The 21,123-nt window shown below is 34.0% G+C and overlaps 1 protein-coding gene across 1 annotated transcript; it reads left to right on the forward strand.

Annotated features, from left to right (window-relative positions):
* Positions 1-15,322: 15,322 nt before the first annotated feature.
* Positions 15,323-16,736, forward strand: LOC149553408 (RAF-like serine/threonine-protein kinase PRAF). The gene is made up of 2 exons (XM_089789889.1): positions 15,323-15,649; positions 15,768-16,736. The coding sequence occupies exons 1-2, from the start codon at positions 15,448-15,450 to the stop codon at positions 16,157-16,159; spliced, it is 594 nt and encodes a 197-aa protein (XP_089646015.1). The 5' UTR covers positions 15,323-15,447; the 3' UTR covers positions 16,160-16,736.
* The last annotated feature ends 4,387 nt before the right edge of the window (positions 16,737-21,123 follow it).

The following is a 21,123-nucleotide window of genomic DNA, read 5'->3' on the forward strand; positions in this document are numbered from 1 at the left end:
AACTCCTTCAGTACCTCATTCATGAGCCTCATGAAAGTGCTTGGTGCATTTGTTAGCCCAAAAGGCATGACTAACCACTCATATAGTCCTTCCCTTGTCTTGAAAGAAGTCTTCCACTCATCTCCTTCTTTGATACGAATCTGATGGTACCCACTCTTCAGATCTATCTTTGTGAAATACTTAGCTCCACTCAAACAGTCCATAATATCATCCATCCTTAGCAATGAAAATCTATACTTTATTGTGATCTTGTTGATAGCATAAGAATTTGTGCACATCCTCCATTCTCCATTCTTCTTTTGTGCCAATATTGTTGGTACAACACATGGACTCAAACTCTCTCAAATCAACCCCTTGTGCAACAACTCATGAACTTTCTTGTTCAACTCTTCACTTTCTGTTGGTGTCATTCTATGTGCTACCTTGTTTGGCAAACTAGCTCCTAGAACCAAATCTATCTGGTGACTGGTTTTCCTCACTGGGGGCAATCCTTTAGGTACATTATCTAATACTATATCAGAAAACTCTCTCAAAATATCTACAACTTCTATAGGTACCTCCTCTACTTCTTCTTTATTATCTTTAAGAATTATAGCAAAACTCATATGCTCATGCTTCACACCTTTAAGGAACTCTTTTCCATCAACAAAACATATCCTGGTAGCACTACATACCTTTTCTTCTTTATCCTTCAATAACTTCAACTTATGTTTCACTCCATCCTTAGTTAGAGTGTAGGTATTTTCTCGCCCACCATGTACAACATAGCTATCAAACTGCCACGACCTACCTAACAACATATGACATATGTCCATAGGTATGATATCACATAGTACCTCATCTTGGTAGCTTCCAATCTTGAACTTCATTGGGCACTGCTCATTGACCATGACCTTATGGTCATCTTGCACCTAAGCAATACAGTATGGATGTGGGTGTTTCTGCCTTTTCAGCTTCAACTTGGTGACCATCATTTCTAACACTAGATTGTCAATACTTCTTCCATCAATGATCACATCACAACACTTATCTTCACATTTGCACCTTGTGCGAAACAAGCTTCTTCTTTGTTCAGGTTTATTCTCACCACTCACCAAGACTCTTTGATGAACTAGGAATTCTCCTCTTTCAGCATCATTAGAATGTGAGGATCTGGAATCTTCATCGACATGTGCAACTCTCACTTGACCTTCTATTCTTCGATATGTCCTTCCTTGGCATTGGGTACATTCAAATGCTCTACGCCCTTCTTCTTTGTAGTGAAAACATTTTCCATGGAAGCCTCCTCTTCCAAATCCTTGTCCTCTGCCTCTTCCTCTCTGATCTCTATTTTTATGATCATGGAAACAATTGAAATTGTTTCCCCTTTGGTTCTGGCTGCTACTTCCAGCCTCATCCTTATTCTTTTGATCATCATTACGACCACCATAAGATCGTCCACCAGATCTTCCACCACGACCTCTTCCACTGTTCTTATTGTCAAACTTCTTTGCTCAGTTTCTCCTCAACTCTTAGGGAAAACTAGTATGCCTCCTCAATACTATTCATTGAACCAGACTTAGCTCATCCTGAATGCTTGGCCTTAACCCATTAAGATAATGGGCAACTTTCTCCTTATCAGCTCCTACATGGCCAATTCTAATGAGAACTCGGTAGAACTCTTCGGTATACTCTTGAACATATTTTATCGCTTGCTTCAACCCTTAGATTTTCTTTAATAGATCAAGCTCATAATCCATGGGAATGAATTGTCACTTCAGTTTATCTTTCATCTAATCCCATCTGGTGATTTTGTTCTTTCCCTTTCTATTTCACTCCAACTAAACCTCCTACCACCAGATCTTCACATGTCCCTTTAGTTTTGCCTTCACAAACTTCACCCTATCAGGATCATCAATATATTCATACTCAAAGTATTCCTCTAGTTCATTGATCCAATCAATCAACTCCTCTGGGTTAAGATTTCTTGAAAATGTGGGAACCTCAAACTTAGGTCTTTTTGCAATCTTGGAGATGGCCCTAAAAAACCTCTCTTCCTCTGGATTTAGAACTACCTCTACTTCAACATTTTCTTCTACTTCATCCTCATCCTCACTTTCATCTCTTATGGGAAGATTCATTCTTTTATGCATTTGTTCTTCCAATGCTTGCATTTGTATTTGGAGGGCTCAAAAACCCTTAGGTGTAACACCTATAGCTCTTCTGCCACACTCTCTTCATGGAGGCATTTTTGCGCTTCCACTAAAACCCTAGTGCAAACTACCTCACAATCGGTGATCTATCTACACACTCAGTCCAAACCATGGTCTTGGTGCAAACTACCTCATAGTTGGTAATCTGTCCACACACTCAAGAACTCTAGCTCTGATACCATTTGATGCAGGGAGCTCCCCTTAATACCATAAACTCATAATAGAAACATAAAAACAACAGAAAATGTGAGAACAAAATGTGCACTTCTTATTTGCACTGCAATTGCAAAATTATAGAATTCATAAGTACAATATGCTAACCTACATGAGCGCCTTCATTACAACAATCTACAAGACAAGCTGCCAACTATCACGTAGAGCTATCCTAGACAATGTTTGGGCCTTTCTTAAATAGGCAGTTGTATGCCACCCAGGAAGGTTCTAGATGCTCAAACTTAATACCTAGGGCTGACATACCCTAACGATACACATAGAGTTGCCCAAATACATCTTTGACAAGTTATTTTAGAAATTTCGGGTGGCCCAACTTCGAAAGGCCATAAATCACGAACCGTTGCTCCGATTGGCTATTATAACCACTTTTCGAAAATGCCATCTATTGATCTACATGACTAAAATCATGCTAGCACTCTTCCGTTGAGTTTTCAGACCTCATCCAGGCACTCTAAGGTCTCCAATGGTGAGCTTGAAGATTTTTTAGCAAATTTTTCCATTGAAAATATGCAATAACTTCTCTGATACTTATGCTTGAGCAATGAGATTTTTATGGTAGCTATACAACTTTAAAATGAACCTTCTTGTAGAAAATGAGAACATTCTGAGCTCATATGAAAAACTTACTAAAAATAGCAAGTTCCTATAAATAGTAACCACCTTATCTACTAGTCCTTATTAAAATAGAAAAGATTGAAATACAATTTTATTTTATTTTTTGGGGTGATGCAAGGTTGCTCTTACACCTAGGATGCTCCTGCATCACAGTTTGACTTAGGGGATGCTACCGATACAAATGCCAATGGGGGACCACCAAGGGGTTTGGGGCCCAAACAAGCACAGTCTTCAGGGACAGTGCAAGATTCCATCAAAGGAATATCTTCATGGAGTAGGTCACAAACATTTTAGGTCTTAGCTAATAAAACTAGTTCTAGATCTGAACACATAGGCCCCATTGGGGGGAGGGGGAGGGGGAGGGGGGTAAAAGAGGGGGGTCCATCCCCCCAAGGTCAGAGAGGGCATAGAGCTTGGGAGGAAGGCAAGAGCGGGAAAGGAGTTGAAAAGCCTCAATTTGTTGTTTTGGTCTTTATGAGCTCAATTGTTAAGAGAATCACATTTGAACATAATGTTAATGACTTTATAACAAAAAAAATTATTACCACCCTAAAAGCCAAGAAATCACATTTTTCACCAAGAGCTTCAACTAGTACTAGAACATTGAGGAAGATGGGTGGTTAACCCAAAAATAGAATCCTTGAGGTAAGGTGGATGTAGAATCTAAAATCAAGGCAATCCATCTTTCAATAATATTAACACAAATAAGGGAAATTGCCACTGGTAGGCAGTTGACTCTAGATGCCAATTCCAAAGATAAGAAATGAAGTTACTTTCATTGAACATGAGAGGACTAGAGAGTCCTCAAAAGTAGTATGGTTTGAAAAATTGTATCATAGAGTTGGAAATTCATATTCTTCTACTAGAAGAAGTGAAAATGACTACTCATACCTTCTTAATGATTACTACCAGAATCTAGCTAGACGCATCCCACTCTATCAACAAAGCTATGAATGCTTCAGTAGGTGTTGCAACAATGTGAAACCCTAACATTGATCAAATGTGATGTTTTAGCTTTTTCCAATAAATTTTTTGATATGACCTTTACCCTAGGGAATTATGTTTGACACCTTTTAAATGTGTATGCTCCCAATGTCCGCTCTAGTGGGAACGCTATCTGAGATGAGATTTTTTCTTTTAACTAGAATGATTTGAAATTGTCCTAGATGGTAGTTGGTGATTTTAACTGTCCTTTATTCCCCTTTGAGAAGCAAGAAGGCCTAATTGAGTATGATGACAACATGATTGATTGGTTAAACTTTATTTACAAGGCTAGTTTTTTGACATAGAACTGTTGGGACATCCTTTCACTTGGTCAAACAATAGGAAAGGTGACCACCTTATTCAAGTTAAAATTAGACTAAATTCTTGGTTTAGTGAGATAGAACATTGATTACAATGCTCCCTTAAGACTCTTCCTAGAGGTGTCTCATCCACATCACTATACTTTTGGACAATGTATATATGAGGTCCAAAATGCACCTAATTAGATAATTTGTTTGAATTTATTAATTAAATTAAAAATAAAAGGAAAAAGTACCCAATTACTACTAGGGGATCCAATACCTGTGATCTTTTTGTCACATTTACCCCCTAATTACTACTATTAAGAGAGCCCAAAAATGAAGACACATCTACCAAAAACTTGTAATGGCTATCCCTCCTTGACTTTTCTGATTATATTGCCAGATTCTTTTAAGCCAATTTTCTAATTGTATTTTATGATTATCGGTACTTGGTTATTGGATTTGATTAAATGTGTTTTATACTCAATTGATTATATGTGATGAGTTACTAGTTATTTAATGTGTTTATGATTATTTCAATGATGATATATGTATGTTCAGTTAGTGATTTCAGATATCTTTTGATGGTTAGATAGATGGATTAATTATATGCATTTCTATGGATACTTACCCCATACTGCATGTGTATGGTGTGCATGTATGTTTTCTTTATGTGTAACGTTTCTAATGTGGTTGAGGAAGGGAGTCGTAGTCACCTACTAGTCACTATCTACACGATGAACCACTTCCTGCCATTGCTTGTTTAGTTTAGAATATTGTGTTTGTACATGCATGGATTTTATGCAGATTGTAGGTACCAGGTATCAACTTCCCTGAATTTCCAAGATGAGTGTACCCTATCATAGTATTTCAATGGAATAAGTGGGGAAATAAATCTTGAGTCCAAATCCTAAACCCTAAGCCAATTGTCTTAGAAAATAGGACAAGTATCTGAGTTAGTTCACCTTTGCCGAATTCGTCAAGTGACATGAATTCGTATTTTTTACCTTAGAGTTTGTTTTGGTATTCTGTGCTTTATGATGAGTTTTCATATTTGGTTTTGTGGGTCTGTTGTGATTTCTGTTATAATTAAATCAAATTAAAAGATAATCGAATGAAAATGTTATAAAGAAAATTCAGTATTTAATTATATTTAATTAATTGAGAAATTAATTAAATAAAAGAATTAAATTTAAGGATTTTATTAAAGTTCTATTTTTGACGTATTTATATTTATTTAATTTAATGATAATTATTTAGGAGTTTTATTTTAATAATACAGTCTAAATAATGTTATTAATTAATTTAATAAATATATTATTAAAACATATCATGAATTAATTAAATAAAATATTTAAATTTAAAGATTTTGTTAAAGTTTTATTTAGGCGTATTTATATTTATTTAATTTAATAATAATTATTTAAGAGTTTTATTTTTAATGATAAACTCTAAATAATATTATTAGTTGAATTAATAAATATATTATTAAAATGTCTCATGATTTAATAAGAGAGAGAAAACATAATTTAATAAAGTTTATTTTAATTAAATTGCATAAAACGTATGCATGAAATTAAAATATAATAAATTAAATAAAGAGAAAAAGCTAATTATTTAAATAAAGATATTTTGTAATTAAATATCTAAAAGTTGTGCATGAAAAGGTAAACGGGAATAAAGTAATAAATAGATTAGCGAATTCCCTCTCGTGATTGCATAATCAAAGCCCCAAATTAGGGTAGAACTCTTTATTAGAGATCTAGAGCTCATTTGCAATTACACAGATTTTGGAGGAGCAATTTTCAGGAAACTAGATTTTCAGAGAACCAAGATTTGAAGAAGCAATTTTGGGAGAAGGAAGTTTTCAGAAGAAAGGGTTTTTCTCGTGTTCTTCGTGCGATTGTGTGTTTGCGTGTTAGCATCATATTCAGGTAGAATCTTGTGTTTGATTTATGCAATAAGTTTTCCATTTTCCATTCTTCAATTTTTTGTCTTCTTCGTGTCTAGATAAATCTGATTTTAGAGTTATAGATTAAATTGAAACCCTTGTGATACATTTTATGTGCTATTTGTTTGAGTTTAGGATCTAGAACCCTTGTTTGATAAAATTAGTTTCTGTTATTAAAATCGTTTGTGATTTAAAATTGAAACCCTCGAGTTGAAATTATTGCTCTTCATTTTCAAAAGCATCTATATGAATAGAGGGATTGAAACCCTTGTTGTTAATTTGAAGTTTCTATTTTTAGCGAGTTTCCATTTTTAGAAAGTTTCTAGTTTCAACAGGTTTCTATTTTTGGAAAGTTCCTATTTTTAGTAGGTTTCCATTTTTGGAAAATTTTAATTTTTAGTAGGGTTCTATTTTTGGAAAGTTAATATTTTTAACAGATTTCCATTTTTGGAAGGTTTCTCTTTTTAGCAGGTTTCGATTTTTGGAAAGTTTCTTATGTTAGCAGGTTTCTATTTTTGAAAAGTTTACATTAGTAAGTTTTCATTTTTGGAAAGTTCCCATTTTTAGTAAGTTTTCATTTTTGGAAAGTTCCCATTTTAGTAAGTTTGCATTTTTAGTAAGTTTTTGTTTTGGGAAAGTTTCCATTTTTAGTAAGTTTCCATTTTTGAAATGTTTTCATTTTTAGTAAGTTTCCATTTAAAAAAAGTTTTCATTTTAGTAAGTTTTCATTTTTGGAAAGTTTCCATTTTTAGTAAGTTTTCATTTTTGGAAAGTTCCCATTTTAGTAAGGTTCCATTTTTTAAAGTTTCTATTTTTAGTAAGTTTCCATTTTTGGAAAGTTTTCGTATTTAGCAAGTTTTCATTTTTGTAAAATTTCTAGTTTTAGCAAGTTTCTATTTTGAGTAAGTTTCCATGTTCAGAAAGTTTATATTTTTAGCAGGGTTCTATTTTTGGAAAGTTTCTATTTTAAGCAGATTTTCATTTTTGGAAAGTCTCTAATTTTAGTAGGTTTCTATTTTAGGAAAGTTTCTATTTTTAGTATGCTTCTATTTTGAGAAAGTTTCTATTTTTTAGTAGGTTCCCATTTCGGGAAAGTCTCTATTTTTTAGCAGGTTTCCTTTTTGGAAAACTTTTTCCAAAGTTTAATTAATTTAAAATTATTATGGTAATAATTGATAATTATTATTATTAATAATTTTAAAAGTATAGTTAAGTTTTTAAATTTAATTATTTAAAAATTTGATTAATTACTTTATTATTTAGATATAATTCTAGAGTAAATTGAAAATCAAAGAAATTAATTGGGAGAATTAATGGTTATCTTTAGTAAACTTGGGTTGTGCTTAATGATTCAATTTTATATGAAAGTGATTTATATTGCTAGAGAAATTTTCTTATTCGAAAACCTTAGTTATTAACATACTTTAAAAAGATGAAAACTGTGACGTGTATGTTCACTGAACTCTTATATTTTGATAACGAATTGAACTATGAAATAATGTTTAAACAACTTTATATAAATTGTTGAATCGTCTGGGATTCTAGTGAACTCGGAAACCATAGTGAATTTGACAACTAAAGAAAAGGAAACTAAAACCTTGTTGGAGATCACAAACATTATGAACTATAATATTTAGAGATAAAAATGAAAACTTGAAAACCTATAGTGAACATTGAACTAATGTGTTTTCAAAACCTTATGAGTTATGAAAATGACTTTTGTATGTACTCTTTATGACGTGTGGTTTATTGATGTTGGGTTTCGGGGTTGACTTAGCTTTAACCAAATCAAGATGTTTACTAGAGGCTTGGGAGTTCTATTTTGTGATGTGATGATGATATTGGTTACGATATTTTATACTCAACCATGGTAATGTGTCTTGTATGCTCTATGAGATTTTTTGATATATATTTATTGTTATTACTTTCTAGTGTTCTTGTGTGAAGCTGAGGTGAATGGTGTGACCTATCTGATATATCCTTTTAGTCTCGATCAGTTGTATTTGGATTGATTTTCAATCATTTGTATAGGACTGAGGTGTTTGTATGATTTGTTCTTGGTGATGTCATGTTATGATGTGGATTGGTTTATGTGTACTTATTTTTTGATCAGTCTTGTTAAGATGATCGTATTGGTAGAATTTGTGATTATGATCAGTAATTTTCAGTACCTGTCAATTGCTTGTTTAAGAATTGATATATGGTCTATGGTCTTTTGTGATCTTTTGATTTTACTAAGCTTAGGGTAGGTTATTCGTATGCCATGTTGGGAAGTGACTTGCAATGGAGGTTGAAGCCCTAAAGAGGCTACCTAGGTAACCCATTGTAGGTTATGTTAATAAGTGATAACATTTCATTAAATGGGTTTAAAATGAATTAACAAGATATTGGTACTATAGAAAGTCACTTGGGGGTCGAAGGATTAAAAGACTAGCTGGGTAACCTTAGAGTTGACTTGTTAATATGTCTTGTTTGTACTAAAGGATACTACTGCCACATAGAGACACTAAGGGGCCAGAGTCTAGATAGGTTACTGGGGTCACCTTAGAGTTGGCTCGTACGATGACACTTGCCCACATGCATAACAGATTTCCTACGTGTCAGTGTTACCTCTGAGATTAGTTGATACTTGTGTTTTGGTACCCTTTGAGATAGTTTTCTTTCAAGTGATTCCTTAAACCTAAATGTTGGTTTTTGACTTTTGAGTTTGTTATCTGTTTGGGACTTGAGTTTATCTCCTCAACGCGGTGGGAGTGGGCCTTTTTGGATTCCACAAGGTCGGGTGGTAATGCTTTTTCTTATACCATAGAGATTTGACTGTTGGATGCCATTGCTGTATGTGTTTGTGTAGATGCTTATTTCTATTTGATCTTGTATTTCTATGATGGATGGTTGTATTGTATTGTATTGTATTGTATTTTATTTCATAAGTCTTACGAAATGATTTAATTTATTTCATGATGTTTATTATTTCAGCCTCTCATACCCTGTGACTTGTACAGTGGATGATTGTGCATTCTGTTTATTGTCAAGTGGCATCATGTAATTGTATATTGTTTAAATGAAACTTGTACTATAGTTATTCTTTAATACAGATGTGTTATATATTGGTTTTAGTATTAACTAAACTTAAATGTGATTCAATGTCATAGGACCCTTAAAGATGTAATCTGTTATATGTTGGTTGTTATGTATGTGAGTTAATGCTTTCACTATATTATCTGTTATCTCTTGTTATTATTGTTTCCGCTATATTTTATTTGTTGTTGTTTAGTTATTATCTTTCAAAAAAAATGTTTCGCTAACTTATTGAAACTTTAGGTTAATTTCTTTTGGGTCACATGGTAGGGCGTTACATAACCAATCACACACTACTAACATTCGATCACTATTTAACTTTTTTGGTTGGCGATTGACCCAATAATGCACCACTATTGGGATAGTCCATAAAAAAATATTGGGACATTTGGCCCCAAATATTGACATTTTTTAGTAAGCAATTGTTAGTGTAAGAACATAATAGGTATGATACAACATTTTTGAGTTAGTGATTTTTGGTGCATGAACACAACAAGTATGATACAACACTTTTGAAATGACATGTTTTGACCATGCTATGCTTGGCGATCTATACAGAGAGATCTATGTATATCCAAAGTCAAAACCTTAACTTTAAACTCTTAACTCACCTACTAAAAACACCAAAAAAATCAACAAAATCTAACTTACAATTTATGAATTTTGCATATAGAAAAGTAACCTTAACACCTATTAGAGCATCTCCCTTTATAGAATTATTCAATGAATTTTAATTAATCTAACTAATACAAATACCTAGTTACGCTGAAGGCATTCCCTATATGAATGTGAGGAGCTAAAATTTACATCTGACAGTGGGCATTCTCGGAGAGACAGTAACTACCATTGAAGTGATTTGGAATGTAGATCTCTTATCACCATTTCACTCTTATCAACACACTTAGACATCATGAATTTTCGTATGCACATCGCATTCCAAGGCTCTAATGGTAAGTTCTTGATCTTCAACATGATAGGTACAACATGTCTTCTGATCTGGGCGACAATTCCATAAGGCACCAAGAGGATGAGCGATGGAATCGTGACATTAAGGCATCTTAGGAAAGAAAAAGACTCCTTCCTTGGAGCTCAATTTGCTTAGTTGGAATAGAAAAACATACTTGCACCCATTAGCTTGAACTTATCTTTGAGCTCAATGAAAGTAGTAGTCAGAGTAGTTGCTATCGCCCCGCTGAATAGTATGTAATTCAATAAGAAATATCTACTATAGTAACTATAACTAATACAGAATATTTTGGATTTACACCTGCTCGTAGGATCTATAAACATCTAACTACGGTAATTACAACTAATACAGAAGCTCATATTTTCATCTAACGGCACATACTTCTAGATAGGAGAAAAACTACCATCTAAATGATCCCATGCGTTTATATTTTATCAATTTTGATTGGGAATTTTTTTTCTCCTGTAGTTATTGTGCTTTTTAACCAGAGAGAAGGATGGGTGGAAGTAATCCTTCTCTGCAATTAATTCTCCTTTTACCATCAGATTTGATGTTTACTGAGAATTATGCAACCGAATCTGTCAAGCTTCCTCTGTTAAAGATTCCTAGTGCCAACATACCACGCCAAAAGCTAAGAAACATTGTTTACCACGTGGCACTATGAGTTGCTGACATGGGCGTGAGGTAGTTGGTGGTGAAGGCAATGATTTCCATTCACCCCTTTGTCTACAGTGAGGAATTGACCAGGGCTGAGAAAAGACTAGAGGTATTAGAGTCTTTTGGAATATAGCTCTGACCTTGGATTCTAGCAAAGACCATTCATTTTGTTAGCCCATCTAACCTGGTTTGGAGTTACCACATGTTTTGTTAGCCGCAATAGGTTTACAAAGAGTGATGTACAATGTTTTATAAATATCTGCAGAGTTTCAAGAAGGAGGTGGATTTGATGGAGGATGAAAGTGGGGTCAATGGTTACCAAATCCTACATTCTCCACCATAACATGGTCCACCGTGGATGAGGGAATAACGTGTGGGGCAACTAGGCTTCTCTGGTGGATTAGTGCCTCTGTAGTCCTCGCAATTTCTCAACATACATAGTTCACCTTCTTCACTCAGCGTACTCATGCTTGTAGTCGACACACATTGATCATGGCCGCAGATGGAAATGATAACTTTGAGCATCGATATTATCACCCTTGACTTCCCCATTGCTAATGGAATATGACTGTGAATGTGATGCTCAGCTTTAGAATATGAAGATAAAGATGAAGGGAAAGGAAAACATATTAATTATTAATAGTGACATCTTTCTGAATAGTTCAAACTGCAGTTACGATTTGGAGCAAGGGGAGTTCAAACTTAGTGTTATAGACTTTTCCTGCCTGGTTCAGGGACAAAACTAGGCATTTAGGCATTTATGACATTATACCACATTATGGACTATTTTCCACCACCTCATGTACTAATCATTCTGTCTAGTGGATTTTAGATTACATTCATAATTGTTGAATCTTACAATTGGTTACTAGACATTAGTTTTAATGTTGTGGCAACTATGTTACAAATTTGTGGATGCATATGGTAAGTGACTAGACTTTAAAAAATCTATATCAATAACTTTCCATGTTTTTTTTGTTAAAGCTAAATTTTAGCTGACACTTTGTGAACCATTATTATGGGTAAGGAGAGCACAAGAAAAATATAAGATTATTCTAATCTAGATTTAGAGAATTTTTATTAGAAACTTATTTCTTATTTTGTTTCATAGTTTTTCATGATAATCAATGAGTAGATTTATATAATTGGTAATTATTTCTTATGTTAGACACGTAAAGGAAAATAAGAGTCAACTAGAATGTAGTTAGGAAGTTAGTCACTCATTAAGGATGCATTTGAGGGTTGTCGGTAGAAGGGAAAATGAAGACAAGAATCATTATTATTGAAAAATATTTGAAGAAATTTTTTCCTACTACATGTGGTAAAGATGGTCAAACACGCGTTGATTGGAAAATTTTGTGTGATTATGTCAAGTAGTATCAAGAAGACCTATAATTGATCCTCAAGTTGTACAAGTTAGTGACATATGAAACTTGATGTATAGGATTGGTTAATCTTTCTTGCATAATAATGTAATGTAAAATGTTGACACTATGAGGATACATACAAGTGTTGGCACTAGCAATCAATAATAAGAGTTAAGAGATTGAGTACATATTTTATTGGTGCTCCAAAATAGGTTTTGATCCCCTTTAGATCAAAGAGCATTTATTCAGTTCATTGTCCAAAGTGTTGATGCTAATTAATAATTATAGTTTAACAACTTGCGGTTTATGTTGGGTAGTTATTTTGGTTTCTTTATATGAGAAACATGGTTGTGAAAATTAAAAAGTGATGACATCTATAAATATATCCAAACTAGCATACATATATGTAAAACATAACAATGATATCAAATTTCTAAATATTTAAAATTATTTCATTTTTTGGTTTGAAGATAATAATTAATGGTCCAAAATGATGCATGCATATAAAATTTATTATATCTAGAGCACTATGAGCATGTAATCAAGGTATCTTTTAGATAAAGGTTAGATTAGGGGATGAGATGGTGAAAAGGAAGTGGAGAGAATTAAAGAGCATATTTAAGGGAAGACAAATTTGAGAGTGAGAGTGTGAGAAGGGGGAGAGGGTGAGAGACACAAGGTAGAGATATAAGTTAAATTAGGGGATGATATGGTGAAAAGAGGGAGAGGAGAGTGTGAAATAGGGTATTTAAGGGGGTGAAACAACATGAGAGAAGGGGAAAGGGGTATAGGATGAGAGATAAGAGGTAGAGATAGATCATAATTAGGGTGAATAAATGACTTGAGAGGGGGAGTGAGATGGGAAAAAGTGAGAAGGGGGAGGGGAGAGATGAGGTAGTGAGAGAGAAGGCGGGAAGAGAGATGAGGTTACAATGAATACAATGAGAAATAAGGAATTTAAAAATTATATATTTTATTGACATAGAAAGTCAATTTGCTCCATGGTCTTTATAGCCATCTCTTGAATATTTTTGTCTTAATGGTCCATGGGAAAGAAAACCCAAAAATACACATGTTTGTAATTTTTACATGACCCCCCAAGCAATTTGTGACAATTCGAATGTTGTATCTTGATGGATCCCATTAATAAGTGTTAATGCATCAAAAAGACAAAAGTAGGCTTTTGTTCACTACTAATACAAAATTTAGTGAATTCACCTAATCAAAAGTGTGCCATTTAGTAATAAATATTAACCTTATGATTTGGGGATACAAAAATAATCTCTATATTAACCCTATAATAAGTTTTAACCTTATAGTTAGAAAAAGTATTGCCCAAACTAACAAGCTCAAAACATTATTTTCTTTCTCCATCTCCAATTGGAAACATAAAATCGATCTTGTTATTAATGGCTAATAATATAGATCTAATTTCATTATTCATTATTTAATTACTTTACCACCAAGGTAATGTTACGCTAGAAATATGGAGAGGGGGGATCTAGATAGTAGTAGAAGTTTGCAAATTTAGAGATATACATGCAATAGGCTAGAGTAATTAAGGTTTTTAATATCGTGTCACGTGCTTCTATAAATTATTAACTTATCTTTTTTAATGTGTTGAGAATTGTGAAAAGGTGATAATTGATCTATGTTTCAAATCACCTCAGTGGTAGTCACTATGTCTCCATGATTGTCCTTTCATGGGAGATTTGGGCTTGGAAGAAAATGGTCATGTGCTTTAAATTTTGCTAAAATTCATGAATCCTCTTAGGATAATGTCAATAGGTTTAAAATCAGTGGGCACTTTCTTACCTCTATTAAATTATTTCTAAAAACTATGTAAATTTTGTGAATCCCATAAACTTTCTCATCTTCTCACACAAGCAAAAAATGACTATTGCATCCCTAATGCCTATTGTTAGTCACTCAATATTTTTTAGAGTAGAGTATAAGATATAGAATCTACTATCTTGATTTTACTAAGCATGGGATAGAACATTGACTATCATGATTGATACTTAAAAGTAATGGCAAAGGTGAGGTTATCTTACTAGGTAACAACCAATTGTGACACCAATATGGTGTGTAAAATTATTTCTCATGCTTGGTTCATTAATATGCAATACACAATTGAAATTGTCTTAATCCACATTTATTTTGAAATATCAGGTGCTTGGAGCCCATCAAATCAGTTATTGTTACTTCCCACTTATAATTTCATTTTCATTGAATGAGTTTTCCTCATATCACAACAAATGATATTTCACATGCATTGGTCAAAAGTGGCTAGAGAAAAAAAAAATCATTTATATTTCCAACTAATTCTTTATCAAGTTTGAAACTGATTGCAACAATTATATTTTTTGGGTTCTTAATTGTATGGCCACAAATTTATAGATTTGAAACTCATGTAAAAATCTATTATTCAATATTCAATAAGTTGATCCTATATTTTCATTCAATGCAACACTTATGATGAACTTTCCTTAATATTACAATTTTGTTTGTTCTTGGAACATTAAAGCTTTATAAAGATGAGAATTAAAAAAAATTGTCAAACACATCTTTACATAATTCTACCAACCAATTCCCTTCTATTCAATTGATGGTCCATACTTACCAAACGATTTACTCCCATTGAATTGACCATCCACACTTATTCGGCAAACCTATTGCACACCAAGGTGAGATTGCTAGTCTAATAAGTGCATTTTGGCCATGTATAGGCATTTCGATACTTTTGAAGCCGGTAAAATCTTGCAATCACATTTACTTTTCGCTATGCAAGACCCTCTTTGGCATGAAACAAAGTGCTCGAATGATCACCGGGGCCCATTTTATTTGTTCAACTTCTCGAACTGTCCAGCCGAAGATTTAACGAATATTCTTTCCACTCGTAGCTTCCTCGGTGGGGGCCAAAATAAAATATCATGCAAGTTGAACAATAACTTTTGGACCTTCCGAGGAAAATGTCCTGAACTAGGCGGTTGAATTTTATTTAAATAGGCCAAGGAAGCTCCTTCACTAGCTTACAGCCCCTTTCAGTTCCCTCTCCTTTCTCTTCTGTCAGTCTCTCCACATCTGCAATCGCTCTGTAATGAGAACAGATGATGCGACTATGGCATTTGTGTCCGACGATCAATCTTCAGTCAAATCCGAAGATTGCTCAGGGTCGAATCGCGTGAAGTATTTGTACAGCTATGGAGGCAGAATTCTCCCTCGCCCCGCCGATGGAGAGCTCCGTTACGTTGGAGGCGAGACGAGAATCATGGCTGCCGACAGAAACGTCACTTTTGCAGGTTTGGATAAATGATTTTAAGATTTAATAGAACATTAAGACTGGATGGAAATGAATTCTGTATAAACCTAGATTCGCTTGTTTATTGATCGATTTGTTGTTGTTATTGTTCGGTACAGATCTTCTTGCAAAGTTGGCAAAGGTGCTGAATTGCGATGTTTCGCTCAAGTGCCAGTTGCCTGGTGAAGATCTCGATGCTCTTGTCTCCATTAAATCCGATGAGGAACTGCACAGTATGTTGGAGGAATATGATTGTCTTCGCACCAAATTGCGAGTCTTTTTGTTTCCTAAACCCGCCAATCCATGCCGAGTAGTTGCGAGGGGTAGCGATGTTCACATGAAGGCTGAAATGGTCGCTATTTTCCGAGCGCAGCTTTTCTCACAGACGCTGCAGGGTTTGGAAAAGCATCTGAATCCTCTGCCTCGGATTCAATTTGCGCGGAAGGCAACAAAGGAGACATCATTTAGGAAAACGGCAGCTTTTAACTGCATGTCGAGAAATTCTTACTAGGGAGGAGGCTTAGCAGGCTACCGTGTTCATCCGCAGTTCCTTGTACAGTAGCAGCAGAGCATTCTACTCACAGATTTCTGTCAATTTCCGGCATGTAATATATATGTGTTAAAGAAAGCCCTAACTACTATAGCATCCCAATTTTTTTTAATCCTTCCACCTAAATTAGGCAGAGTGTGTTTGATTTATTGCATTCTGCAAGATTCTTTGTAGATCAATTTGCCTTATAATTGTTTTATTTTTTCTTCGAAAGTAGGCTAAACAGAGTTTCTTTTACAAACCCTAGGGCCAAAAATTTGGAACTTATTTTCTTTCCTTGTAACATAGTAGTGATCTTTGAAGGATTTTTCAATCTCAGAGTGAGATGCCTAATCCGCGGTTGCAAGAATTCAAGCGCCGATTGTTACCATTTCGAAATTGTTATTATTTTTCTTCTTCTTTCCTGTACATAGGAGTGTTAAGTTTACTTCATCATATTACGGCGTATTTTGATTCCACGACCCGTCCCTGTAAATCCTCCCACATTTGTTGGAAACGTTTCCAAATGAATCGAGATCTTAACAGATAACTTTCTCTATATTTGCTACCAATTCTTTGTATTCCTCTGTCATTGTTTCGAATTTTGCCATGAATGAGACACGCAATGCGACATAAAATTGGCATGACCTGGTTTTTTGTATGAACCAATTGCAGGAAAAAAACGATGATTCATGATTTGTAAGGCTCCAAAACAAAAACACCTGAATTACTCAGAGTAATTTGATGGAATTCTGTGGTGTTTTAATTGCGGGTGCTTTGTAGGGTTGACTGAGTAAGTTTATATATATATATATATATATATATATATATATATATATATTTTAAATCTCTGAAGATTGTTTTGTCTTTGATGCAGATGATAAATTCAAAAGCCATTAACTAAAACATACTTACAAAATTTATCCAATGGGGAAGTCACTACTAAGTGGGAGTATGAGCATAATAATGTTACAATCCAAAGATCCCTGCAATCAAGTCATTTTGTTAATGGCTGTAAAATTTGCTTGCGAAAAAAGTTAAATAAGAATTGGGTGAAATTTTCTGCAAATGTGTAATCACATAATAAACAGTCGGCAAAGCTTCGTTTTTGCAAGCAGGAAAGAAATCCAAGACAAGCCGCCACTGAAATGAATCCAAAGTCCAAAATAGTACGCGAAATTCTTGAACAGGTCATTTTCGGACAATGGCAGAGGAAATTTTTTTTTTTTCCTTTGAGAAGCAAAGAATCTTTGTCTGAAGAAAAATTGAGAGGTTTGATAATTAATTTCCTCAAATGCATAATTGGAAAACACTTGTCTGGTGGATGTGTGCATGTGGAGCGGCTTTACACCTTTTTTTTTTTGATGGAAACAACCAGATTACATAGATATCGGCATCTTTGCCTTTACAAGCTGATTACAACATTATGAGGTAGCATATATCTAAACCAGAAGCCGTCCTTCGGCTAAGCCGCCATGTGCAGGGGGATCCAGTCTGTCAAAGTCACCCAGGGGTCGAACTTGACCCAAACGCGTCTCTGGGGGTTTGAACCTTGGTGGATGGCAATTTCAACTCTACCATCATCCTCACCAATTGTGCCCAACCAATTGAGCTACAACCCTTTGACTTTACACCTTTTTTAACCTTCATGTCTCCGAAAAAGTACAAATTGCTACTTCTTTTTAATTTCTTTCTGCATACTCTACATTAAGGAGAAATAAACTAAATACAACTTTACATAAAGAAGTAAAGTCGAGGGCTTGGGAAGAAGTAAGGCTTTCTTAAAATAATAATAAAAATGTTGGTAAGTTTTAAAGACTGTAAAGTGGAGGTCTTAGGAAGAAGTAAGGCTTTCTTAAAATAATAATAAAAATGTTGGTAAGTTTTAAAGACTTTATGTAAAGTGGAGGTCTTAGGAAGAAGTAAGGCTTTCTTAAAATAAAAATAAAAACCTTGGAAGTGTAAAAGACTTTTATTTTGTTTGTATTTGTTAATTTGGTTTCTCTATAGATGATTTAAAATGAAGGATTTAATATATATGAAGATTAATATATTATTTAATATTTAAAATATGTGATAGTTCTATTATTAGAAATTGTATCTTTGTGTAAAATAGGTATGTCATAGAAATCAATTATATTTTTTCATACTTTTTATGAAAGGAATTATACTATAAAGAAAAATAGATAAAATTGTTTAATTTTCTAAGAATAAGTCGGTCAAACAAAAAATATAGAACATTACTACTATATGATCAATAAGGTCATAATTCAAAGACCTAATTTTTATATAAACATTAAATAATAACATTCAAACTAAATTTGAACATTGTGATGAGAACAACTCAATTATATTTAAACCATTACGACCATACAAAATTAGGATTTTATTCCTTTCGACTTGTTTGGAAAGAAAATCATCTTGGATCACATAAGATTTACATGTTTAAATATGATAATAAGATGCCATTAGTAAATTGTTTATTCTCCTAGTTGATTAGAGGAAAGAGACGTACATGTGCTTTATAATTATTAAGATCTAACTTGATTTATTGGTATCTGTTGTCATAAAAGCTTGCACCCTTGTCCAAAGTTTTTACCTAAAGACAACCTTGTGAAACATGGAAACAAACTCCAAACTGTGGGACTTGAACTATGAGGTTGAATCTCCGGAGAAGGCCAACTTCCTCTACTATTAGGATGCACTTAAACTATCCTTGAAGAGAAAAGGGAGAAGGAATACATGAAAGTAACTACCTAATTTATTCTAAAGAGGCGATGTACCAAAGTAGGGTGTTCAGATCAATCTCTACCCATACATGCATAGTACCATTATCATGACAATCCAAAGATATATAGATTCAGACTTGCTTTAATCTGTTAACCACATCAGATTAGACAACCACATGAGTGACACAAGGAAAAAATATTTCAGTTCTTATCATTCATGGGCCAAAAGAGATACAAAAATACAGATTATAGATATTCACAGTACATCAAAGAGAGGTAGACAAAGCTTGCACAATACATTGATGACTAAAAGAGATAAGACAAGATGTCACATAACTCAGAGGCAAAGAGGTAATTTATAGTAGCATGCCAAGGCAATACCAGAGAAATAGAGAAGATCCGGCCCTAAGAAAGAGTACAAAATTTTCTTTTATAAAAAAGCATAACTTAGATAACTTCCATCGTAGGACAAAATTCAACCACTACAATCAAATCTACATAGAATAATCATTGCAAAAACAAAAAAAATTGATCACAACACAAATCCATACACGAGAAGATCACTTCTTCACCAAACAAAGCTCTGAGAGGTCAGGAATGATGGTCATTAACTTCTAACTGAATGGATGGATCAATAGGTGGTGGTGGAGAATCTCTTTGCATTTATCAGGCCTAAGGAATGATGAAATTAGTTGCAGAAGATAAGAAAGATTGGATTCATCATCAAGGAGCTACCTAATGCAGTCTAGAAAATACACTCCAAAAAATGATAGCAGAGACCAAAAGACTCACAGAAAAAGAACCCAAATAAAATAGTCAGATGTAAAACAACAACTTTATTTACATTATGGTTTACCATACACTACTTATCATGTTTGCAAGCTGCACTGAGGCTTATTTTATACTATCAAATAGGCTAAGTTAAGCTTGAAACTAATCTAATGAAATCCCTATAATGTCTCAACATCCTATTACATAATTGGAACTAATCTATTCCAAGGTTTGTGAGAGCCTCACCACCTCAGATTATTTGTCTAGAAGTTTCTTGATTAACAAACAAGCTTAAAATAAAGATTGCGCCTGCATCAGACTCCCAAGAAACAAAAGATTTGTTCATGAACTCCTGTCTATGAGGTCTTCAATATTTGTACCATGCTTGGATAGTTCTAAAGCTGTCATCCATGTGGCATCCTCAAGTGGATGGCCCTTCCATTTGACTAGGTATTGGAAATATTCTTTGCCTCTGGTTTTCTTGACCACTTTCTTGTCCACAATTTCCTCGGGTTGCTTGGGTGTTTCTTTGGGTAACTGTTGTTTCCACTCAACAATCTGTTCTTTATCTTTTCCAGGTGCTTTAATTGTTTGTTGTTCACATTTGAAAGGGTATAAATCTGCAACATTAAATATAGGAGAAATCGCAATTCCTGGTGGAAGTTCTATTTCATATGCATTTTTAGAAAACTTCCTTAAGATCTTGCAAGGGCCAATTTTCTTAGCCTTTAGCTTATTATACTCACCCTTTGGAAATCTCTCTTTTCTAAGATGAGCTAGAACAAGGTCACCAATATTAAAGTTGACTTCTTTTCTTTTCTGATCAGCTCTCATTTTGTACTTGATGGTACTTTCTTCAAGTTTCCTTTTTACCTGTTCATGTAAATCTTGCATTGCTCTTGCAAAGTCTTCACCATCGACACTTCTTGTTTCCAATTTACCCAAATTCCTTAACTCATATACTCCTTTAGAATGTATACCATGCAAAATCTAAAATGGACTCATACCCGTGCTTCTATTAGGTGAGTCCTTGTATGCGAACTCTGCTTCTGCAAGTACCAAGTCCCACTGTTTGGGATGCATATTGATCAAACTTCTCAAGATGTTCCCAAGGCTTCTGTTGACTACTTCTGTTTGACCATCTTTTTGAGGATGATAAGCTGAGCTAAAGCTTAGATTTGTACCCAACTTTTTCCATAGAGTCCTCTAGAAGTGTCCTACAAATTTAGTGTCCTGATCAGAGACGATGCTTTTAGGCAGTCCATGTAACCGAACTATCTCCTTGAAGAACAAATTGGAAATATTTGTAGCATCACTTGTCTTTATACATGGAATAAAATGAGCCATTTTGGAAAAGCAATCAACTACTACAAAGATTGAGTCATGCCCTTTTTGAGTTCTTGGTAAACCAAGTACAAAGTCCATACTTACTGAATCCCATGGCCT

This window comes from Cupressus sempervirens, chromosome 6 (genome assembly GCF_028749045.1).
Source record: "Cupressus sempervirens isolate cs-2001-9-10 chromosome 6, ASM2874904v1, whole genome shotgun sequence".
Classification (NCBI taxonomy): Eukaryota; Viridiplantae; Streptophyta; class Pinopsida; order Cupressales; family Cupressaceae; genus Cupressus; species Cupressus sempervirens.